The 24,390-nt window shown below is 40.1% G+C and overlaps 1 protein-coding gene across 1 annotated transcript in view; it reads left to right on the forward strand.

The window, feature by feature from the left end:
- SND1 (staphylococcal nuclease and tudor domain containing 1) overlaps positions 1-24,390 on the forward strand; it is a 412,206-nt gene that overhangs the window by 232,545 nt on the left and 155,271 nt on the right. The window contains exon 14 of the mRNA XM_054564546.1: positions 3,204-3,276. Coding sequence (XP_054420521.1) covers positions 3,204-3,276 — 73 coding nt within the window. The remainder of the gene's footprint in view (positions 1-3,203; positions 3,277-24,390) is intronic.

Genomic DNA, 24,390 nt, shown 5'->3' on the forward strand with positions numbered 1-24,390 from the left:
CTTTCCTCTTTGAGATGCGCGCATGAATTTCCGCACTGAGCACTTCCCCCAGTTACTGTCCTAAGGGAAGGTTCTTGCTGTGGCATTGCTAGCCTTGTGTCAGGCCGAGGGAGGTGTTCTGGGGATGGCTCACCCAGGTCATTTCTGCAGCAGTGTGTGAACAAGAACCAAAGCAGCCCCGGCACAGGGAAGAGACCCAAACCGAATTATGTACCATTTAGCTCATTTCTCAGAGAGCCCTCACATTTTGCAGCCTGGGGCCAGTGTACCACTTATACTTTCGAGTGCTCCATAGGTGGGCATTACTTGTACTTAGCGTTTACGAATTATTAACTTTCAATTTTGCCTCTATTTTGTTAAACAATGAGAACTGTTTCTCAGTTTATGTATGATACTGTAATACTATTCTTGGTACCTCTTGACTGTAGCTGAAATTGATTTAATTTAGCAATCCAAAGTATGGAAAGATGTCTGAAGGTTTTTTCCAAAATTAATACCTGAACATAAATAAGTATGTGATAATATACTTTTTAGGAACTAGGTAGATCAGTCATAAAGTATTTTTAAGACTTAATTTTAAATAACTCTGGTTTGTTTGTTTTTAAATGTCTTATTCACACTATTATCCATGGTTTTTGGTCTGGGGCATTATATTTTTTCCCCCATGGATAACATGCTTAATCTTCTTGGTTAAGTCCTGGATTTCTGACTATGGCACAGAGCTACTTTGGAATCACAGAAAGAAAGCAGAATTTTAATTTATCACTTTACTTCCTTTGCCTCTAGACCTCTGTTTTCTAACTTACTGCTCACTCCCAGTCCTTTTCTCCTTTTCGGTATATGAGATGTTCTCTAGAGCACAGTAAAGGTCACAAGTTCAGCAATGCTCTCACATGATGACTGTTATAGGGCAGGTCCATTTATTTCAGTTGTCCTTGTTGTTAGAAGAAGATAAGGCTGTAGGCAGTTTGGGCCCCAGAGGACCTACAGAAAGCTTAGCGGGCCTCGCTTTGAAGGAAGGCAAGTTAAAATCAGGATGGCTGTGTACTTGCCTTGCCTCAAAGGCTTTTTGTTCTTCCCAAGGCAGGTCCTCTGAGTTTATGGTGGCAGAATGGGGAAAGGGAGAGCCTGTTGGTGGCAGAGGATGAGTTAGATCTCTTGTTGGCTTCCAGCCAGTGGTTTCCCATATAAACCATCCTCTAGTCTTCCCCTGTTAGCTTATAAATCCCAAGGGACTGGGACAAACCTTGAGAACCAGCCCTGGTCCATGATCAGTAACAGGCTCCCTGAATGATAAATCATTGGACTAAAATATAAAAGGAAGAATCTGACCTATTTGCAATTTCTAAAGCTGAAGAAGCCCTTGAGTCAAATTCGGGAGGGAGCCATGGGATTCAAGGAACTTGGGAATGCTTTCTTTCTGTTAGCAGATCAGATCAGAGTGAGTGTATGATGTTCTTTTTTCTTGTTAACTCTGTACTTTCATATCTTACCATCATCATGGAATAAAAACTAGATAGTAAGGAAAACATTTGTTTGTTGTTTCTGAACAGAAGGCATTTTAAATCTGTTGCATGGAGACAGATACCCTGTGATGGATGGAGGGGTGAGGAGAGAATGGTAACGGCCCAAGTATGTAAGAAATATAATGAAATATGACTGTTTGTAATACATGAGCCCAAAACCGGGAGCCGTTTAAGTGTCCTTGTTACTCTGAAAAAATCCACCCGGAGGACTAGCAGAGGTGGACATGCCATTTATTACTCACATTATAGGGGAGTGCACCACCAGCGGCGGGACAGGGTGAGAGACCGCGCCTCCTCCAGTCTCAGGCTCCTCGTAAGGCATCCCAGACAAAGGCAGCGCGGGTCCAGGTTGCACAAACCTGCAGGTGGCCCAGAGCTACGTTAAGTTAGGTCAGTGTGCAAGTGCAGAAGGGAAAGGTCAAGAAGCAAGTCACAGGACAAGAAGCCACTCCCAAAAGGAGATAAGGAGACAGTCACAATCCATTTCCAAAGTAAGACACATTCCTTCTGGCCAATGGCTGTCTGACCAGCCCTCAGTCATGAGACAGGTAGGGCCATGTCTGTCCACTGACCCCACACTTTTCCACCTTGCACTGAACAACATTCACCTCATTTGGTTTCTGTGAGTTTGACTTAGGAAGTGAAGACCTGAACATAACCCCTGTGGAGCATTGTCCTCTGTTGCTGGTTATTTAGTGAGAGCCTGGAGGAAAGACTGTGGAAGTGTGGTCACTAGTGTGAGGGCTTGAAATACTGGCCCCAGTCTGGACAATTTGCACTCTCTAGAATTCAGAAACTCTCAGAATGCTGGTCCCCAGGCTGGGCACACTGTGGAATATCTGCTCCTCGTTCTCTAAACTCAGAAATGTTCCCTGCTTGGGTCTGCAGACTGGCAGGACACAAGAAGGTTTTGTCTAATAGCATAGTCACTGAGTGACTTACCCATCAGTTTTTATTCACAAGTCCTTCATTGTTACATGAGTGATCGAACCCAGTCACACCTAGGCTTCCGTCCCTATTACCATTCAAGGGATTAAAAGATAAAAAAGTGGGAGATTTGAGCACGCCAACCAGTGGACAGATATCTGACAGAATCCCAGAGTCCTCTGCTAAATCCACTGTTATCACAACCTGAAACTGATTGAAAATGAGGTTTAATGTCAGTTTTGTAGCCTTTGCTAATTTTTCCTCTCCTTTAAATGGCTTTTCCATAAATATTGCTTCATTCAGGGTAACTTATCTTTTTACCTGGGAGGAACTTATTTCCATTAGAATTGGAACACTAGCTACATATTTTGCATTTTAAATGTTTCATGTGATTAAACACTGAAGGAAACATTGTTACTTCTGTTGCTTAAGAGTGTACTGTTTCAGCTGATTCTCTTGTGCCTGGAACAATGCCTGTAATTGGAAACAAGGTCCACAAGCTCGCTGATTACCAGGCACACTGCTGGCTGAAACAAGCAGCCAAGTACTGATAACTGGGTTCAGAAGAGCAGGCTTATTATTTCCCTCCACCAGATACTCTTGCAGAGACTGGCTCCACAGTCCTGTGCAGTGTGACTTGTGCGGTGAGTGAGAGACCCCTACTTGAATGACCTCTCTTCTCACCCGATTTTCTCACCCTCCTACCCCTTCCCTGTGTGAGTTTTTAATTGGGTTTTTTTTCTTCTACAGAGCTATTAAGAATGGCAAAGGATTGCATAGCAAGAAGGAAGTGCCTATCCACCGTGTCGCAGACATATCTGGGGTGAGTTGTGTCCCTGAATAGAGCCTGTGTGGCTCAGAGGTCCCAAGAGTTTAGCTGCTGATTCACCAAGTACTTCAGCTTATGTGTTTTCTGGAGCTCATTTGTTTTCAGGCGCTGAATGTGAATTTTTCCAGGGCTGTTGCCTATGCATCTATAGAGATAATGTTTTATATTCTGGAAAAGCAGAATTGAAAATAGGGCTTAAACTTAACCTCCTCTTTCATCACCTGAACTGTCACTGTGTTGCTTTATCATTTTTTAATTATTATGACTTAGAAGATAGGTATTTCCTTCCAGTTGCATTACAATAAAAATTATTTCTTTGTAAAATCCCCGTTCAATTCTCACTATGAGTGGAACGTCTCAGTGGGGAAAAGTTAAGTACAGATTTTAGGACAAGTTTAAGTATCATCATTTCCTCAAACTTCTTTTTTTGGAGGTTGCTTCCAAGTGGGAGTATCCTTTGAGCTAACGGATGTAGATGCTCCCGAAGAATAGAAGACGATACCCTTTTGAGCTCCCAAAAGTCTGTGTCTGAATGAGTATTCAGTGATTAGGACTCTGCCCTTGCACAAGTAGGATCCCTTGGCTGAATAGATACCTTTGTTAGTGGGTAGGATTTATTCACTTGTTCAACACATATTTCAGTGCTCTTCTGTGCCTAGAACTGGTCTAGGCACTGAGGCTATAATAATGAACAAAACTGATAAAGTCTCTACATGCACATGGGAAAGAGAGACAATGGCAAAATCAGATAGCGGCAACTACTATAAAGAGAAATAAAACCAACTTTAGTGAGCATTTGAGGTGTTGATTTTGATCATCTGCCCTGGAAAGGCTTGTTGGTTCATCGGTTCACCCACTGTTCCTGGGATACACCATCCATTTCAACTTCCATAGTCACTGATGGTTAAAGAGGGGATTCAGGGCATGTGTAGGAAGGACCGTGTAGCCTGAGGGTGGTGAGGAGGAGCTAGTAAATCTTACAGGAAGCTTACCTTAGGTACCAGGAAGTAAATGCAACTGTAAACAAAAGCTGCTAGAGCTCAGCCTGACCCACGGCAGAAATGAAATAGAATACTGTATCTTCCTGCTATATTGTCTTCCCAAGCCTGGCTGAGACTTTGCCTGATGTTCCTTGTGACTGCATGTCATAAATGTGTCTGTCTGACCAGCTCACCCTCGCCTAGATAGAGTGGTACCTTGTTCCTTCTAAGCGATGGGGTTCTTTTGATCTTTTCTTTCTCTGGGCCAGTCACTGCAGATTACAGGTTAAACACTGTTACCTACATTAATTGGACTTTTGTCAAGAAGCTGTGCCTCTCTTTAGTGAGTGAGATACATTGATACGCATTCTTCCTAGTAGAGAGTTCTGAGCAGTCCACAAACCTGTTGCTAAAGGCCTTTGAGCCACAGGTGACTAAGTTGTATCCAATCATTGATGACAGTTGTGATGTGTCAGGCCTATGGCTTACCTTGCTGAATTACAGTGTACATATATTAATTTCTGTATGGACCTGCTGTGACATTATTAACAGTATTTTCCTTAATATTATTATTTTGGTGAAGATATTGGGATAATCAAAGGACAAATTTTTGGCTGTTCAGCCCCAGGGGGGAAAGTTACAAGGACCTGTTTTGGAAAGCACAATGGTGATCCCTCTACATTAGGGCCAGATGTGCCCAGGCTCACAATCCAAGGCCTTCTAGAAGTTGAATGAAACCTTGAGGATGGCGCGCCTTTTTTTTTTTTTTTTTTTTTTGCTCGTGGAGTTCATTTCTTTGCTGAAAGCGCCCATTGGAAGCAAGGGGAGCCCTCAGCAGGGTTTTTGAGGCAGACGCACACTTTCTTTAGGGCTGTCCTCTTAGCACCCGCCGGCGCAGTGTCCTCATGGTCTCTGCTGCCATCTGTGAAGTTTATGCTGCCTCCGGTCTTAATGCGTTTTGGTGACTTCCTATTCATTCATTCATTCATTCATTCATTCACTCATTCATTCATTATATTTTTGGTAGCAAGAGGTTTGCCTTCATAGTCTTCCTTGGTTTCGTGTGTGTGCATGTGTATGTGCCCGCCACCCCTGTCATCTGTAGCTCAGTTTCATGCATATCTTTATTCTCTTTTGTGTCTGGGTATTGAAGAATCGGTTTGCTCTTATGTTATTTAAAAATAAATGTCAATTAAACCTTCCTCAGCACATAATAAAAGAGAAAAGCTTGAGCAAGTGGACAAGTGAAAGTGAAAAAGCTATTTCATTTAAACAGATGTCAGAATGACCTTGTCTCCCTTTCATCAGGCATTGTTCAGCTTAGATTGGAAGGGTTTTTTTTTCTTTCTTTCTTTTTAAAGATTTTATTTATTTATTTTTAGAGAAGGGAAAGGAAGGAGGGAGGAGAGGGAGAGAAATATCAGTGTGTGGTTGCCTCTCATGTGCCCGCCTACTGGGGACCTGGCCTGTAACCCAGGCATGTACCCTGCCTGGGAATCAAACCAGCCACCCTTTCATTCGCAGGCCAGCACTCAGTCCACTGAGTCACACCAGCCAAGGCTCTTACTTTATTTTTTTTTCTGCCCTCTACAATAGAAGATCTTCCTTTTCCCCTTCCAACCTTCCTTTCTTTCTGTCGAAGTGTCAGGTTAAATATATGTATGTTGGGTGCACCGTGTGCCTTTAAAGTGAGATGTATCTGTTTCCAGCTTCCTGAAGCATGCTGGTGATAGTGTCTGAGGGACAAGTAGGCGTATGGGCGTCAGGCAGGCAAATAGCTTACAGCTAGATGAAGATGGAACACCTGCAGTAAAGTCCATGGAATACACACATATAATAGTTTCATAGAAGTTTTTTAACCTCATTGTGATTTTTAAATGTGTTCCTCTTTCCCCTTACTTCATGACCCCCATCTTAGCTTTTGTTAGGCTGACAGTATATATGTAATATATTACCAAAATAATTGACCATGAACTGGTATTTGTGCATAGTACCTCATCCCACCTTTAGTCCCACCCTTGGGGGTGGACATACAGGGTGGGACAGAATTTATTAATGATTGTATTTGAAAGTGGATACAACTGTAAACCTACTTTTGCCTCACCCTGTTTTTATAAGCTAATACTCTCAAGAAATATGCTGTATAGAAGAGATTATATATCATGCTTGTGAGACAGATCACCTGTAAAGTTCTAGTTTTAATGGATTCCAGCATTTAGAGTTGAGTTTCTACCTCATTGTCCATATTTCTTTTGTATTTTTAAAAGTGATTTCAACATGTAAGGGTCAGAATGCATTAAAATGCCTCTTACAAAGACTTAGCAAGTGCAAGGCCTGCCTGGCTGACTTCAATGGTGGAAAGTCAGTGCTTCAAGCACAGGAGTGAGAGGATGGCTGCCTTTTTTTGGCAAGTGAGACGCTGGTCTCTTTGGTGGTGAAACAAGCAGGCTTTTTTTTTTTATGTCCCTTTATTGGCTTTCCCTAGGACTGAACTGGCTTTTTTTTTTTTTTTTTTTTTTTTTTGCTACTAAGTGTTTTTTCCTTTCCCTTTCCTTTCCCTTTCTCTCCTTTCCCTTTCCCTTTTCCCTTTTTCCTTTCCTTTCCTTTCTTTCTAGATTTTATTATTTTTAGAGAGAAGAGAAGGGAGAAAGAAAGAGAGGGAGAGAAACATCAGTAGGTTGCCTTAAAAGGCACACCAACTGGGGACCGAACCTGCAACCCAGGGGTGTGCCCTGGACGGGGATCAAACCAGTGAACTTTCACTTGTGGGACGATGCCCAGCCAGCTGAGCCCTAGCAGTCAGGGCTACATGTGTGTTTTTACTCTGTGTTCTACTATCTCAGTTAAGCCTGTTGTCCCTTTCCATATTGAAAGCTCAGAACAGTTTTTTAACTTTTCAAAAATGTCATGGTGGCTCCCAACTTGTGGTTTTGTTTTCTGTTTACCTGTTAGTACAGATGATTTTTGATGTTAATGTCAACTTGGTGTTTTTCCATAAGGTACACAGCTTCGGTGTAATGCCAACTGAATGAACCCTACCTTTTGGCTAGGGCTTTTTAAAACTTGGCTCTTCTGCATCTTTTGCACCTGTTTTCAGGGTAGCCACTAAGGGAAAACATACTGTCAGTCTGGTCATTTAAATCCTGAAGAAGTTACTAGTTTCCTTTAGTTTTAATTTTTCAAGGTGAAGGAAGTGGGTATTACAAGTCCTGGTCATTGCCCCCTCACTCGATCATCTGTCCAGTTTCCTTTAGACAAGGATTTTCCTATGAATGTGAAACCAACTGAGAATTTGACCGACTTGGCAGTGGATCTGATTAGATTTGGAGCATGGTTTCTGTGGTGACTGGTTCACGTCATACACCCACAATTCCATTATTAGTGGGTTCTTTTTGCCCTGATCCTGTCTCCAGTCCCTCACCAGCACACAAGAAGTTGGAATGTGCGTGTCAGTGGAATATAAGGCTGTTGCTTATCTTGGATTTATTATTGTTTTTGTTGTAGTCTGCTCTGTAATAAATACAATCTCCTGCAGATAGAGTGTAAAACAGGCAACAAAATGGATCTGGTACATGGCTTACTGTTGTTCTGGTAAATCAGACAAATCAATTACAGTTCTAAGGTAAGAGAGTCCCACTTCTCAGGTTGCAGCAAGCGCACCCCAGTCGCCTGCTGTAACTCCCTGAACTCCTTCCTCTTCCATTGTGTGTGAGTAACTCTGTGTGAAATAGCCATGGTGTCTCCCTCACTTTTTCTCCATTTTCTACTGTGTCTGTTCTTTCCCCTCTGGTGCATGAGGAGTTACGATGTTTGTTTGCAGACAGCACTATGAGAAGACAGAGCCAAACCGGCCTCCTGTCCTCCCCAGTCATATTTCTCAGTTCCAGAAAGGGGCAGATTACTAGAATGGGTCTCGCACTTTTCTGAACAACTGCCTTTTTATGATAATGAAGTCCTGGTAATTTGTCTGTTAATTTTGCTGTTGTTTCTTCTGCTCTTCTCCTCTTTCTTGCCTTTAAGTCCTGTGTCTTTTTTTTTCTTCTTCTTCTTCTTTTCTTTCTGCTAATCACCGCTCACTTGAATGTTGCTTTCTTGGATCATGTTACCTACTTTTTTGAAACCTCCATCCATGACTGATTTTATTGGAGATGCAGAATATTACTGCTTAAACCATGACCTGGCATGATCCAAAGACTAGCTCTAGGGGTAGGGAGTCAGATTTTGGGATCCCTCTTATTCTATCATTTCATGAAATGAAGACTTACAAAGTTGACCAGTGGGATTCAAACTTACAAATATAAAGGGTGAAAGTATTCCTTTAAAATAAATAAGTAAATAAATAGGTAGGATTTTCCCTGGCATCTCTTCCTGAACCTCTTCCTTCAGTTCCTGGTTTTTCAGTGCCTTCTTGAACTTGAATAGCACCATTTTTTTCCACAGGGTATTAGAAGCAGTTCTTTCTAGAAGAGGCTTGCAGACCACCCGTACAGAAGTTATTTTTCCGTTAAGTCCTCAGTGGAAGAGCTTAAAAATGTTTTTTTGGCTCTAGAGAAGTAAAAAGTAGTTTTCATGGTATGTCCAGAAAAGGTATAAAAAAACCACAATCACTCAGAGGCTTTATAAGTTAGGTCTGTGTTCACTGCAGTTTCCCCTGTATGTCTTCAGGCCTAGTTGGTTAGATTGTCTTCTTATTTTCATGTAACCTTAAAGTACCTTTCAGCCTAGCTGCCTTTGTGTTCTTTGCAACCCCTGGTAACTTGATGGCACAGATGCTCCTTTCTTAGTTGTTGTTTTGTTTGTTTTAATGGCAGTTCCCTCTGTCACTCTCCCTTAACCTAAAATCACATGCTGATGTCCCCTTGGTGCCGATCACAGTCTATGACTGGTTTTGCCTGGTTGGGTGTCTGTGACCTGGAAGTGTTGTTTAGCTCTAGAGCTCCATTCACACCTTAACCTCTGGGCCCATGGCTGGGCTCTGCATTTCCTCCCGAAGGAAAATCCCAGAGGAATCCTGAAAGAGCCCACTCACCGTCTGCTGACCTTGCTCTCTAGAGCAGGCATTATGCTCTCCATAAATATGATGGGCCCCTGCAAGGGAGCCATGGTTAGTGCCGGAGGTGGGTTCTCATGGTGGCTTCCTTGCATCTCTCTCACCTCTGCCAGTTTAGGGGAAGGTATTTCTTTCTCTGTTTGGTTCTTTCTCTACCCCCAGCCAAAGGCTCTTGGGCTGCGGTGTGTAAGCCCATTGACTTGTATTCTCATAGCAAAGAAATGCACACCGTGGCCTTGTGGTACAAGGCACCTGCAGCACCGAAGTGGCCACTACCCTCAAAGTTTCTCCCAGGCTCTTTTCATTTCTTTCTCCTTTCCCTTTCTTTCAGTCTCTCCCCTTTCTTCCCCTGAGCCCTTTTCCTCCCATGTCCCTTTTCCCTCTCCCTCTGAAAAAGAATGGGTGTTGTTAAGAGACCTTGATCTCGTGGTGGAGTTTGGTTCTCCTCAGGTTGTACTCAATAATGGTTGAGTAATGGTCTTTTGTCCATAGTTCTTTCAGCCTTAAGAGTCCTGTGTGGCTAGTTCTTGTTTTGACAAGTTCTTCTATTCATACTCCCCAGAACTAAGTGCAAGGGTATCCCTCCTTACTTCTAAGTGGAAATCTACAAGCATTTATGCTTTCCATGGGAATAAGAGAGAAAAATGTATCTTTATTAGGTTGAGCATGTTTCTGAATGGAGCTCTGTAAAGATTGTATTTCAGCCTTTACCACAGTTAGGAGTGTCCAAGCACCTCCTTTTACAAATTTAATCTACTTTTCAGCTGAGTTCTGTTCCTTTTGTAAATGTTTGCACTGTAAAACACTAAGTTTAGGACATAGTCTCTCCCCTCTCTTCTTCATTTGGGGGTATCAGGAAAAATTGTTAAAGACTTTGCAACTGGGAAGATTATTGGGAACCCTTTCACTGGAATGCTGAGTACTGCCTCGTAAACCCTTTGAGGTTAACGGATTTCTTTTTGTTTTAAACATGCAGAAGCTTCTGCTATGCATTTTTGAGAGAAATAACTTTATCCCTAGCCAGATCTTTATTTATCTTCACCTGAGGACATGCTTATTGATTTTAGAGAGAGGGGAAGGGAAGAAGGAAGAAAAACATCGATATGAGAGGAAAACATCAGTCAGTTGCCTCTTGTGTGCTTCCCGACCCAAACCTGCAATCTGGGCATGTGCCCTGTCCAGGAGTTGAACCTGTGACCTTTCCATTCGCAGGATGACGCTCCAACAAATTGAGCCACACCAACCAGGGTTGCTTAGTTTTTAAAATTTAACTTGTGAAGGCCTGATGTTGATGCAGTGATTCCTGTTTGTAGAAATGTTGACTCCATATAGATTTCTGCCCTGTAAAAGAAGTGATTTCAAATATTACATTTTCACTCTGTAGTTTAACTGAATTCACTTCAGCATTCCTTGTTACCTCTATGTATATGTCTGTTCTTCAGATTCTCCTTTGAATCAGTTGTAACATCGTTTTGGCTCACTCATTAATTAGTGGGTTAAAATAAAATTTTTGACATGTGTTTGTTTTATATTTGTATAAAAGTCATGGTTTTACTCATTTAAAAGGTATCCTTTAATAGAGGAAGCAGTTGCAGAAACAAGAGTAATACAAAAGCATGTGTAACACTGGGTAGTAAAAGATCATATAATTATGTGTTTTGAAAACCTTTGTTTTATTGTCTCTTCAGTACCTGGAAATTAAGAGTCATTTGGTTGTGAGAGTTCTTTAAAAAATAAACAGTTCTAAAGTGAATATGTCTTTTTCACCTGGAGAATGTCTGGTTCCATGCCTGTACCTTACTTGGTCTACCTTTTCGTTCACCGACAGGCTTTTATTTTGGGAAATTCAGACACCATAGCAGGTGAGGTAGACAGAGCACAGTGTCGTGGCATTTGACAGGTGCGTCCCAGCTCTGCAGTTCAGCACCTCTGAAGACTTGATCTGGTGACTTGCCTGAGGTGGAGCACTATTAGAAACAGAGATTCTGTATTTGTTTCTTCTTATAATAAAATATCTTCCCAAAATAATGAGTAGACTCGATATGTCACTGTAGTATGTTCTGTTTTCAAGAAAATTTTCTGCCACAAATTTTTTAGTTCTCTCTTGATTCCCACTTTGACTATGACTTCACACACAGGAAGGTTGTGCAGCCTAGCCCCTTAGAAACAGGGTCCCAGCTTTCGTTTAAGTGTCCTGAGGTATAATGATTTTTTTAACTTTCTTTCTTTGTTCAAAAAAATGGAGAAAGGAGATTGAGGGAGTCCAGGACCTTTTTTCCCAAAGTCATATCTCTTTCCAAAGAGACTTGCTTCTAGCAGCATAGATTCTTCTGTTGCTGGGTCATACTCTTCAGTTCTCTCTCCCATTCTCTGGGTGCATGTGGATACTGTTTTGTGATTGTATTTCATGGATCCAAATTGGTTAAATGAGCCCATTACAGGCATGGCTAAATGAATGTTAGGGTATTTTGAAGGCAGTTGGTAAAATTGCTGGTTCCCAGATTCAGATATATGATTGGGTTATTTAATCTCTCCCATGGCTACTGAGTGATGTGATAAAACCTGAAATATTTCTGCCCAGCCCCTGCTTTGCTCTCCACTTCACCATCATAACACTACTTAGTCTTACATTGAACTCATTTTGTCCTGTGGCTATTGCTTAAATAAACATCTCAAAGTAAGTCATTTTATTAACATAGACATTCTGCTTACTTGTATTTTAAGGCTTTATTTAGCATGCTTCCAGCATATTCCGTACAGAATATGTTGTACAAAATTTTGGACACTCCTTGCAGTGTTGATGTCCAGCTGAATATCCTTGAATTAGAGCTGTGGGTCGCCCTGGAATGACCCAGTAAGTCTGTGCCTCAGTTCCTCCGAAAAGGGTGTTCTCGGGAAGAAATGATAAAATTCCTAACACAATTATCAGAGTTGGGGCGTGTCTGAGAATATAAACTATTATCAAGGTTTGACTCTGGAGGAAAACCAATGTTCTATTGATGGTCCATTGTTGCAACATGTATGGGCACTTCAGCCACTATAGAGACCCTTTTCTTCTATATCACATTCAGTTTATTCCACTATTTCAAGTTCTCGGTTCCAATGACGATGTCATTAATTAGCTCTTTCTGAGTAGCATTTCTTTAATGGCCGACTCTTTCTCTGCTGGCCAGGCCTCTGTCCTCTCCTCCAGGGCATTGCTCTTCTTCCAGGCAGTTTCCCCTTTTACCCCTCACTGCCTTCTGATCATTCCTTTCTTCAGCATTTACATAACTGCTTAATACCATGATTTTGCACTTGTTGATGTATTGATTGGTAACTCTTGAAGTTGACATGTGTGCACTGCTTTTCGTCATGTTTCTCAACAAAGGAAAGGGCACCTTTTTTGTGTCACTTCAGAGCCTTGTTTAGATTTGATTTGCCAGGTGATGATCTTAAACAGTGTGATACTCTTTGGAAAAGTGTGACCCTGGCTCCTAGCTACAGGGTTAATGGTGGTGGTAGTAGCTAGAAGTGGACAGGCATATTTTCTAGAATAGTGATTTTCAACTCTTTTCATCTCCTGGCACATATAAACTAATTACTGAAAATCTGCAGCAGACCAAAATTATACTTTTTGTCAGTCTGACAATAAAATTAGATATAATTTTGATTTATTCACATGGAACGGCTATTGTGTTAGCTTGTGTCTGTGTGTGTGTGTGTGCGCGCGCGCGCGTGTGTGGTATTTTGGTTTTTTTGTTTTTTTCCTTAGTTTGACAATCTAAACGGAAAAAGATCAATGCCCCTGAGTAAATAGTCAGGTATTGCATGTTTTAAAAACTGTTATGGCACACCAGTTGAAAATTGCTATTCTAGAAAATAGTGGCAGTATGGAGTCATCATTATTAACATGGGCTCCAATATTAGATCACCCGAGTTTAAGTCCTTGCTCTGTTGCTTATTACTTTGTTTCCTTGAGGAAGTTATATAACCTCTCTGTGCCACAGTCTTCCCATTTGTAAAATTAATAATGGCCCATATCTCATTAGGTTTGTGGTCTGATTGAATGAGTAAATACTTAACTGTTGACATAGTAAGAGCTCAACAGAGAGCAGTGGTTCTTGGTGGTGGTGATCATTACTAAATTGCTGAGTATTCTGCCTTGCACTTAGGAAGTCCTGTAAATGATAACTGCCACCACTGTCATCAGTAGTATTTTTATTTCATGCTTTCTTCAAGTCCCAAATTCTGTTCCTCCCTCTGCTGAGTTCTTTTATTGCCTCCTTATCTCCCATTTGATATCCAACATATGCAATTTGGCTTGTTTTTTGATGCATTGTTCATGTTGAGTCAGTGAATGAATGATCAAACAATATGTATTTATCAAGAGATTATTATATGCCAGACACAATGTTGGGTGTTGAAGATAAAACTTTAAACAAGATATATGTAGTTCTTACAGGGCATACACAGTTCACTATATAATTACTGTTGTGAGAGAAGTACTGAGTCCTGTGAGAGTATATACGCAGGGCTATAGCTTATTCTGTGTGGTAAGTGAAAGTCCTTAAAGTGATTTTTAAAATGAATCCTAAAGAAGGAGGTAGTTGATGATAAAACTCTGTACGGGAGGGTCCTAAGATAGAAAGCTGCTTGGATTCAAAGGCAGGGCCAATATTGCTGTAATGTGAGGCTAGTGATTGGAAACACAACAACGAATGAGTGAAACATTTGCACTTTGTAGTCCCTGATGAGGATTTTGAAATTGTCTGAAGGACAATGAGAAATCATTAGAATGAAATGAAGTAATTTGGTCCTCATTTTATATATACTACATATAACACACATATTTGTACCCTGTCCCCTCATTCTGGTTGCTTTGTGGAGATAGACTTGAGGCGAGAGTGGCTTTAGGCTGTACTGGTAGGGAAAGACATTGCAAGTGCACATGTAAGCACTGAATGGTGGCTGGAACAATGGTTATGACCCTAATGTGGATGTGGAAAGATATTTGAGATTTGGTGGTAGAACCGGTAGGACTTGGTCTTTGTTTGCATCAGGGGCCAAGGAAGGAGAATGAAACCAGGTATCAGGCATGAGCTCCCTATGTGTCTGAGTACAAAAGACCGTTGATGGTGATGCTATTTTTCTCACATAGTACATATTTGATGGTGTAGATTTGAGAGGAAAATTAAGTTTCTGGACATGCTAAAACTGAGGTACCCCTGAACCCTTCAGATAAGCCGTTCACATAGTCCATAGCCCAGAAAAGTGGCTTGGGCTTTATGAATGAATTTAGGACTTTTGGGAATATTAGGAGAGAAGACTTCTTACTCCACATCTTTTATCTCCAAAATTTAAAGACCATATATAGAGGGAGTCATTGGCCAAAGAAACTAAAGATAGAGCTTCCTGGGCTGTCAGAGGAAAACCATAGAAACTAAAGGGGAGAGAGAGCTTCGGACCTAGGAGTTGACTCTGCTGCTCCAAAGTGAAGACAGGTGAAGACTGAGAACCGTCCAGTGGATTTAGCAACTTGAGTTACTGGTGACCTTAGAGCAGTTTTTGTGGAATGAAGGCATGGGAGGCGAGAGCTTGATGTCTCCCCTACTGGATTACCCCCAGGATGGCTCACATCTCTATACCAGTTTCGGAAGTTTTCTAACAATAGTAAATGGATAGATGTCTATGATAATCGTGTCTATGGAGTTTGCAATGAGTGAGAAAGCTTTAGAGCATCCATAATTACATATGCACTGGTGGAGAGAGAAATGACAATGATCTGAAAGCCTTAGTTGAAAAAACAAATTTATTATATTATCTTGACCAAAACTCTGCCATGTATCATGCATTTTGGCGTATATGATTTTTCACTGATAGGCCAGATTCTCAGGGATTCAATTCTAGAACCCTAATACCATATTCACATGTGAGTACATCATACCAGAGTCGTAAAGATACACAAGATGGGGGCAGGGTTAAATCTATATTTTTCCTTACGAAGAATTTAATCTCCAAATATATGCAAAATGCTACAGTTCTAATTACTCTTTTCTCTAAGGACAATTTCGTTATGGTTTAAGAATGATATCGCTTTTTAAAAAATGTCTACATGGAACTCTGGGTACTTTTTATTAAATGAATTTCTAAGCCAAAGCATAGGGCATTTTACATCATGCTGCTTGCTTTACTAGGCACACATTTTTCTTATTCTTACATTATGCAAATTAATGTATAATTTTTATGTTCTACCTATTGTTGACATACTTTTTAGCTCTGAACTATAATTATCTAAGTTAAATTTTTATTCCTAAGGAAAAGGGCTACTTAGTTCAGTGGCATCAGTGCCATAAAACGCTATGCTTAGATGCTGGTTTTTGAAGAAATCATGGAGCAAATTTTACATCCAGTTTCAAGTTGAGATATTTTCCAAATCAGTTCATAAACTTTATTTCAGTGTCCATAACATTTATCATCTCAAAATATACAGAATAATAATAAAGAATGAATTTAATCTAGCATTTAGCATTTAGCATGAGAATATAGCATTTGTCTTTAAAATACTGATGAGACAGTTATCCAACTAAGTTTATCTGAGCAAAGCTGAGTCAGCACTGAATATAAATCTGTTTTCTTTTAAAAACAAAAACTTACCTTTTTTGACCACCAATTTTCTGTCAGAAGTTTTGTTTAAATGCATCAAGTGTAAATAAGACAAAATAAAATCATCTCTACTACCACCATCAGAAATTTTTCAATAAAAACACATCTTCTTACCAAAATGTGGGGGTTTTAGTTTTCATTTTTCTCCCATCCACCGACCAGTCCCCCTCGGCCCCCAGGCTCCTTTTTTAAGTGATAGAAGCTTTATTCAGTGTCTTGAACAGTGTGTGGCCCATAGTAGGTGCTTAATTGCTTTTTTTTGTTAATTATATTTCTCCGTATGAATATTTGGTTCTATTCTATCTTATTCTATCTTATTAATTACTATAATTTTATTTAATCAGCTTCCTGTCATTGGCTATTTTGTTTGTGTATGTTTTATTTTTTTCATAAACAACATTGATTTTTTCAGCTAATTCATAGTCTGTAATTCTTACAATTCCATAAGGAATCCATGCCAAAGGATAGCATGTAGTTTTTTTAATGTCATCATTCTATGCATCTTTATTGAGTATAAAATGATTAGCTTTTTAGTTTGATGCATTTGATGTTCTTCAAATAACTGACCACCTCTGTCTTAATTAGTAATAAATACTACAATAGTTGTCATTTTTCTTCATATCTCAAAAACTAGAACTTTTTTTACAAATTTTATAATTATCTTTTTTATTAACTATGAAAATGTAGGGTTTTAAAAAGACTAATTAGACATAATAAAACTTCTATCTGAGATTTATTGGACCTAAATTAACATGACTGCAGGCAACAAAATGAATGGTCACAGTACTTGTAGGGGATGTGGACATTATTTTAGTCATCTAACCTTTTATGATATTTTTATCTGGGGGAGGGAGGCACAAGTTCCTTGCAGATTTTTTTTATTTTCTGAAGTTGTGTTCTTGTCTTCTGTGGGGCAAAGGTTATCATGACATCAACTTCCTCGCTCCTGAGTTCTTGATTTACCCATGAAATGAAACTTGTGCTTCATCAGATCGTCTTTTAAATTCTTTATTCTGCATATATTATTTTAATTATCTCCCAAGCCATTTTCTGCTTCTGTAATAAATTCTTACCTGTTGCCTGTAGAGACTTGGAAAGTGATAAAGAATGATCTAAAACTTCTAAAGAAAAAATAGTATTTCAAACCTTTAATTATTTTTTAATCATAGCCTTGTAATTGATATCCAGAGCAATAGTAGGCTCTTCTTGATGTGCTTTGTTCCATGTTCTTTCTGTCACCTACCATATATAAGCTATTTTTTAAACCAGCCTTGTGCCTTTTTCCCTGAAATGTTTAGGTTGTTTATTGTGGTACAGTCCTGAGCTGCTTAACGACGGGGATACATTCTGAGAAATGCGTCATTAGGCAATTTTGCCATTGTTCAAACATCACTGAGTGCACTTACACAAACGTAGATGGTCTAGCCTACTGTATACCTAGGCTGTATGGTACCAGCCAGCTTGTTGTTCCTCAGCTACAGGTCTGTACAGTGTGTTAGTACACTGAATATCGTAGGCATTTCTAACACACTGGTTAAGTATTTCTATATGTAAACAAATGTAAAGATGGTAAAATACAGTATAAGAGATGAAAAATGGTACAACTGTATAGGGCACTTACCATGAATGGAACGTGCAGGACTGGAAGTTGCTGCGGGCCAGTCAGTAAGCGAGTGGTGAGTGAATGTGAAGGCCTAGATAGAGCATTACTGCACGTTTCTGTAGACTTTATAAACACTGCACACTTAGGCTACATTAAGTTTAATAAAACACAAAACTAAATCAAGAGCAAGAGAAAATGATGCAATCAAGAGGCAGTAAGCACAAGATATAGAAGGCTACTATTGGCATAACATAGCACATACTGTTTTACAGCAAAGTATTTTTTTGTAAGTAGAAAGAGTGCACTCTAACATAAAAATATACTACAGTAACTACATAAACCAGTAACAGTCATTTATTATCATTATCAAGTATTATGTAATGTACATAATTGTAAATGCTATACTTTTCTACGACTGGAGGTACAGTAGGTGTGTTTATACCAGTATCACCACAAACACGTGAGTAATGCTTTGCCGCATTGAGACAACTACAGTGTCACCAGGCGAAAGGAATTTTTCAGCTCCCACCATCATATATTCCATCCATTGTTGACTGAAATATCATTATGTGGCATTGACTGTATTCCTGTAAAAATTTATTATTTGTTGGAGCATCATTCTGAAGACACCAAAAGTTTGCAGGTTCTGTCCCCAGTTGGGGCACACGCGGGAGGCGGCCAGTTGGTGTCTCTCACACCCATGTTCTCCTTCCCCTTCCTCTTTCTCTAAAGTTGATAAATACATCCTCAGGTGAGAATTTTAAAAAGTCATTGGATTCTTACAAAAGTAGCAACGTAGTTGTGAAATGGTCTTTTTCTGTCATCATTGAGTGCCACCTTTAACTGTTTTCTTATCAATTTAATGATTTGTTTGCTGTAAGTTAAATGTCTACAAATTGGATAAATTACATGTTTTTAGAGAAATACGTAATGTGAAAAAATTGAAGGTGTGCCTTCCAAGCGCCTCAAGCTCCGGTGCACCTTTCTCACTTACAAATTGGTATCCCTGAATCACTATCTCTTATGTCTGTATTTTTGAGTAGAACAATTTAAGTTCATAAAAAAAAAATACTTTATTCACATCATAACTAAAGTAGCCAGTGGTATCAAAAAACATAATGTATTACTATGCCGATGGACAATGAAAGGAATTTATCTTTTAGAGTCAAAGTAGTCATAGGATAGTCTTTCTCCAGAATAAAACTACAAAAGCCATTTTACTCCAGGGAGATAAAACATTTTCTCTATTAAATAGGAATAGGAGGTTTTTTGTTTGTTTGTTTGTTTGTTTTAAAGGAACTGGGAAGGCCAAGAAAGTGGAAGGCATGGACTTAGGAAATAAGCCAAGAAAGGATGTGCACGGGCCCTCCAGGGTTTGGGTGAAAGGCAGGCCGGGACGCCTGCGGGGGGGCAAGGCTCAGGCGGAGGTCAGCAGGAGGGGGGGAGCGCTCCAGGGAGGCTATAATTTACGGTCATAATTTTATGAGCACTGAATATCAATATTATAAAAAATTATAGTAATCTGCTGGGAAGTTAGAGTGTAGAGAAATGGGAAAAGGGACGATAAGGGGTAAAGTGGAGTGAGGGGAAGAAGATGCGGTTTATGTGTGGACCCTTTTCTAGATCCCACGAATTATGAGCCATAACTTTCAGATAGTTCTGTGGATAGGCAGGCCTAAGGAAGGACATTCCTTAGCACTGTGCTGGTGGACTACACACCTCGGATAAATTAGAGAAAGATGACTGAATGTCGGAAGAGAGCACGCTTGTATACTTTCTTGTAACTAGGTATGTATGAGGGGGGACCCCCAAAAAAGGAACTTATTTATAAAAAGTTGTGTGTTCTTACATGTTTAAACTTCAGTCACCTTCAAAGTACTCTCCATTTGATGCAATGCACCTATCAAGACATGTTTTCGCACTGCTCAAAACAGTATTTGAACTCGCCGATTTTGATGCCTTTTAGTGCCTGTGCCGCATTTTGTTTCACCTCTTCCACGTCATCAAAAACATTTCCCTTTGAGGACTTTTGTCATCCAGGAAACCAAAAAAAAAAGTCACTCAGGGCTAGATTGGGTGAACAAAGAGGGTGGGACAAGGGGGTCATACAGTTTTAGGTCAAAAATTGCTCAGCTGGTGTGGGCAGGTGCGCTCGTAAATCACCCATCATGAAATGGGCAGATGTGTTGAAAGAGTCTTAAAAAAACATTCACTGAAGCCAAACACAACCTCTCACAACAATGCCATCTGGTGCACTGATACAGATGGTTCCTAAAACACCTACTGGGTGAGTGTACTACAAGGGTCCCGTCCTCCAGAATATGATTCCGGGGGGGGGGGGGGGGGGGGTTGGGTCCCTCCCTCGTACTTCTACCCTTTTTATATGAGACACACATATACCATCCCTATGCTTTCTAAGCTAAACTTATAGTACAAAAGGAGGTTTATAGGGCATTATATTTCCTGTTGATCAAAATGTAGATTTTCCCACTAAGATAGAATGAATTTATTTCTAAAGGTTGAATTGAATTGTTCTCACAGCATAATTTCAGCAGGTTAAATTTGGGAAACTGAAAGTCTTTCAGTAAAAGAATAATCTCTGTCCCTGTGTAGAATTTTCATTTGATTAAGAGTTGGATAGCGTCCTGACCAGAAGGCTCAGTTGGTTGGAGCATTGTCTAGTACACCAAAAGGACACGGGTTCAATTCCCTGTCAGGGCACATACCTAGGTTGTGAGTTTGATCCCCTGTCGGGGCATGCACAGGAGGCAACCAATCAATGTTAATGTTCCTCTCTCACATAGATGTTTCTATCTCTATCCCTAAGTCACTCTCCCTATCTCTCGCAAATCAATGCATATGTCCTCAGTTGAGGGTTTAAAAAAAAAATTAGATACTATTTTATTCACATTAAGCCATAACACATGATTTTATTTCAAGGTAGAAAAGAAATGTCAATGGGTATATGGACTCAGTAATACATTTTTATTTCAACAGGACATTCCCCCTGTATAGCCAGTTAAGGATCATGCTTTCCTTTAGCCATTGCTTTAAGAATTGATACTTTCTTATGCTGCTTCAGCCCTTCCCCTAGTCTCTGGCAACCACTGGTTTTTGTTTTCTGTCCCTACAATTTAATCTTTGCAAAAGTATCATATAAATGGAATCATGCATTTGAGATTCATCCATGTTGTTGCCTAGTTTTTCACTGCAGAGGAACAGTCCATTGTGTGAGTTTACTGCAGTTTGTTTGTCCATTCCTCTGATAAGGAGATTTAGGATATTTCCAGTTTGGGGTGAGTGCAGGTAAATTCCAGGCCATATTCTAGGGACCCCTAATTTGTTTCTATAACATGAATTTGGCTTTCTTTTAATTATACTGCCGTGATTGTCAGTCAGAATGCTGCTCTTCATATTTTCATTATAAACACAGGGTTGTCTCTGCTCTTAGCATTTGCCAAGTCCTGATTTCTCAGTAGTGTACCTTGTGAGAAAGAAATAGATGGTGAGCAAGACCAACCAAACGAAAACATTTATAGATGCTTGTCTTTTGCAGGGCTCCTGGGGGCAAGCATAATCATAAAGTGTTGGAAGAGTTAGGCTTTTTTCAAGTCTGACTGTAGAGAAATGTGTTTCCTCAACATTTGGGACATGAAGCTATGCTTGCACTAACATGCTCTGCAGCTTCCTTCTTCCCATTTGGGAAGCAGACCATGCCAGCTCCTTCTGCCCTTCAGTCTGTCCTTATCTGGTGAGTTTGGAAACTTTGTTTAGCCAGGCCATCCTACCTTAATAACTCAAACGAGTAGAGTTAGGAAAGAAAACAGAGATTGTGCTCTGTGTTGAGTACTGCAGATGAGAACGCCAGCCTCCGACGCTTAGTGCACCTACAATCGTCCTCATGATTCAGGCTCTGCTCTCGGGAGTGGAACCCTGAGCCTGAAACGTGATTTCTCCTACACTCTGATGTGAGCCTGAGTGAGCCGCTGTGCCAGCCAAGGAAACTGAGAAACTGTGAACTACAGAGAGCGCTTAATGAAAGGTTATTGATGGCCTAACTTCAGCATCGTTTTTTTAAAAACCCATTTTCTTGTAATTTTATTTGTTTTTCAGTGTTTTTCTCTAGGGTTCTCTCCTATGTTCACTCATTCCTGTTGAACTTGACCTCACTGAAGTTTACATCCCAACTGTCTTCCCCCCCCACAAGTTTTTCACATACACCTCACCGTGAAACATTGATCACCAGCCACACAAGATTGGTTTCAAATTTTTTAGTGTCTTGTAGTGTTGCTGGAGATGGAGAACATTCTCCAGGGTCCCATTCATATCAAGAGATTATCTTGCTCTACAGCTGGTTCCTCACAGGGAATCATAAACTCGTCCTATAAATTAAAACATCACTCGGACCCTAGAGCCTGGGCTGTGGAAAAGAGGAAGAGTATGAAGTGATGGATGACTGTTTTGCCTTCCTGATAAGGGACATACTTAGGACTTGTCTTCCAAGTCCTCAGCTGCGGAAGTAGTTCTCCTGGTCTGGAGAGCCCTGCAAAGAGATAACTGTGGTGATGAGTTATCACCATATACCCTAAAATGAAAGAGTATGTTTGCTTCAGTATCCTTAGCTATTAGTTCTGATTTCCATTCTCTTGGTTTCCTGTATGTCTGTGCTCTCAACACACAGATTTTTCTCCTTCAGTATTAAGATTTATTGAATCCAAACAGCATTATGCTCTGGAGTCCTTTAGCCTCAGGTCAGCCCTGTATAGACAGGATATCGGATCCTTCCTGGTTTGCTGGAGTGGCCAGCACAGGACATGGTTGTACCTCCAGGAAGCTTTGTCAGATTTGATGCCCCTGCCAGTTCAGTTTCTCAAGTGCTGATGAAGTATTCCCTTGGTACCATAATAAGCTCTTGCATGTATTTGTTTTTAGTTCTTTTTCCTGTGATGTTAATCAAAGAGTGATTGTGATGATGAGAACTAATTAGTGAACTTCATTATTAACAGCTCCCATTTGAGACTTGCACGTGACAATCCTGAGTGGTTAATGGTTAACTAACAGGTTTACTTTGATTGCCATTTCCCTGTGCTGTTTGTGTGTTGTGTGATATTCCCCTCTTACCAGTCTTAACTGTGTTATTGCCTACTATAATGGGTATTTTCAGTGGAAATATCATAGAATTCACTTTGCTAACATCTCGTACAAACTGACAGCCTAAAATCCTGTTCCAGAATTCACAGAATTTGGATTTCTGTCACTTCTGATCTTCTAGGATGCAGATTACTTGGCTTCTACATTGCATTCTCAGGACCTTGGTCATGTACCTGCTGAATAAGTACCCTGCTTCCCCTGCCCTCCCTCCACTCCCACCCCAAACTTTTGCACTCTCCCAAACTTGATAATTCATAATACTAAATTATTGTAAACATGTATGTGATATTTTGTAGAGATAAGTTGCAACCGAATTACTGGAGGGGATTTCTTTCAGGCCTAGACACATGTACCCACGTTTGGAAGAAGTTTGGGCTGACAGGATGGAAGGGAGGGGAGAGTAGAAGTGTGTGATTAAGGTGTCTTTTTAACCTTACTGTCTCTCTTAGGACCATACTGCCTCTCTTCAGGGTCATTCAGAACCTTGCTCCTGTAAGTTTGAGGTATAGATATTAACATCCTTTGAAATGAAGTCACCCCAGGCACATTTGTTGCATCATTACTTTCTCAATTTCAAGGCGCATTGGGGAGGCAGAAACATTCCTTAAAGGGATACCATCCACAAAAGCAGGTTAAATGTAGCTAATGTATCCTTAAATTAGCTTTTCTCAGAGTACAGGAGAATACTTATATATAGTTTGTTTTGGAGCACAGGTAATGTGAAAACTACCAGTGCAACCAAAGAGACTTATCTTCTCAGAAGTACAGTTGTTTCTTGATTATTTACACCAGTGGAAGGGAATATTGGTACAAAAAGCAGAAAACTATGGCTAATTTATCTACTCGGGTTCTCAAAGCCTCGAGCCAATGTAGTACTAGGCAGCTATGACAAGCAGATTCCCAGACCTCGTGTAAATAAATCACAGCATAGAAAACCCGGGGCTGAGAGTCTACTACTAGACTTGGAAGCAGAAATATTGGGTATTCAATAGTCTTACCATAAAAGGAGCATTCTGTTGTAAGTTTTGGTGTTACTCTTAAAATCTGAGGCCTTTAATTTTATTTTTTTTAACATCATATAATTGTGTAACCACTGTGCTCTACACCTGAAACTAACATAAAATAATATTAAATGTCAATTGTAATGGGGGGGGAAGGACCACCCAAATTAAATTATCCAAATTAAAGTATCTACCCAGTCACTGTCAGAAAAAAATAAAAATAAGATGAATGTACATGTAACCCCTCACCCCCCAAAAAAACAACTCTTGGAATTTACCCTGATTATAGTTCCCAAGGGTAAAAATTAGCCTTGGCCTAGTGGCTCATTTGATTGGAGCGTCATCCTGTGCACCAAAAGGTTGTGGGTTCGGTTCCCCATCAGGGTACATATTTAGGTTGTGGGTTCAGTCCCCAATCAGGGCACATATGGGAAGCAACCAGTTGGTGTACATTATTGTACATCGTTGTTTCTCTCTCTCCCCCCCCCCTTTTTCCAAAGTTAATAAATATATTCTCAGGTGAGGATTTAAAAAAATAATTAAAAAAATTAAAACTCTATGGCATTGGATACATTTGAATTCAAGTGCTGCATATTAATTATGTGACCTTGAATACATTATGTAACCTCAAAAAATAAATAACGGAATTTTTCCTATCTATATTTTTTGGCATTCTAA

This window comes from Pteronotus mesoamericanus, unplaced genomic scaffold (genome assembly GCF_021234165.1).
Source record: "Pteronotus mesoamericanus isolate MK-2021 breed Mesoamerican mustached bat unplaced genomic scaffold, CSHL_Meso_final scaffold_85, whole genome shotgun sequence".
In the NCBI taxonomy this organism is placed as follows: Eukaryota; Metazoa; Chordata; class Mammalia; order Chiroptera; family Mormoopidae; genus Pteronotus; species Pteronotus mesoamericanus.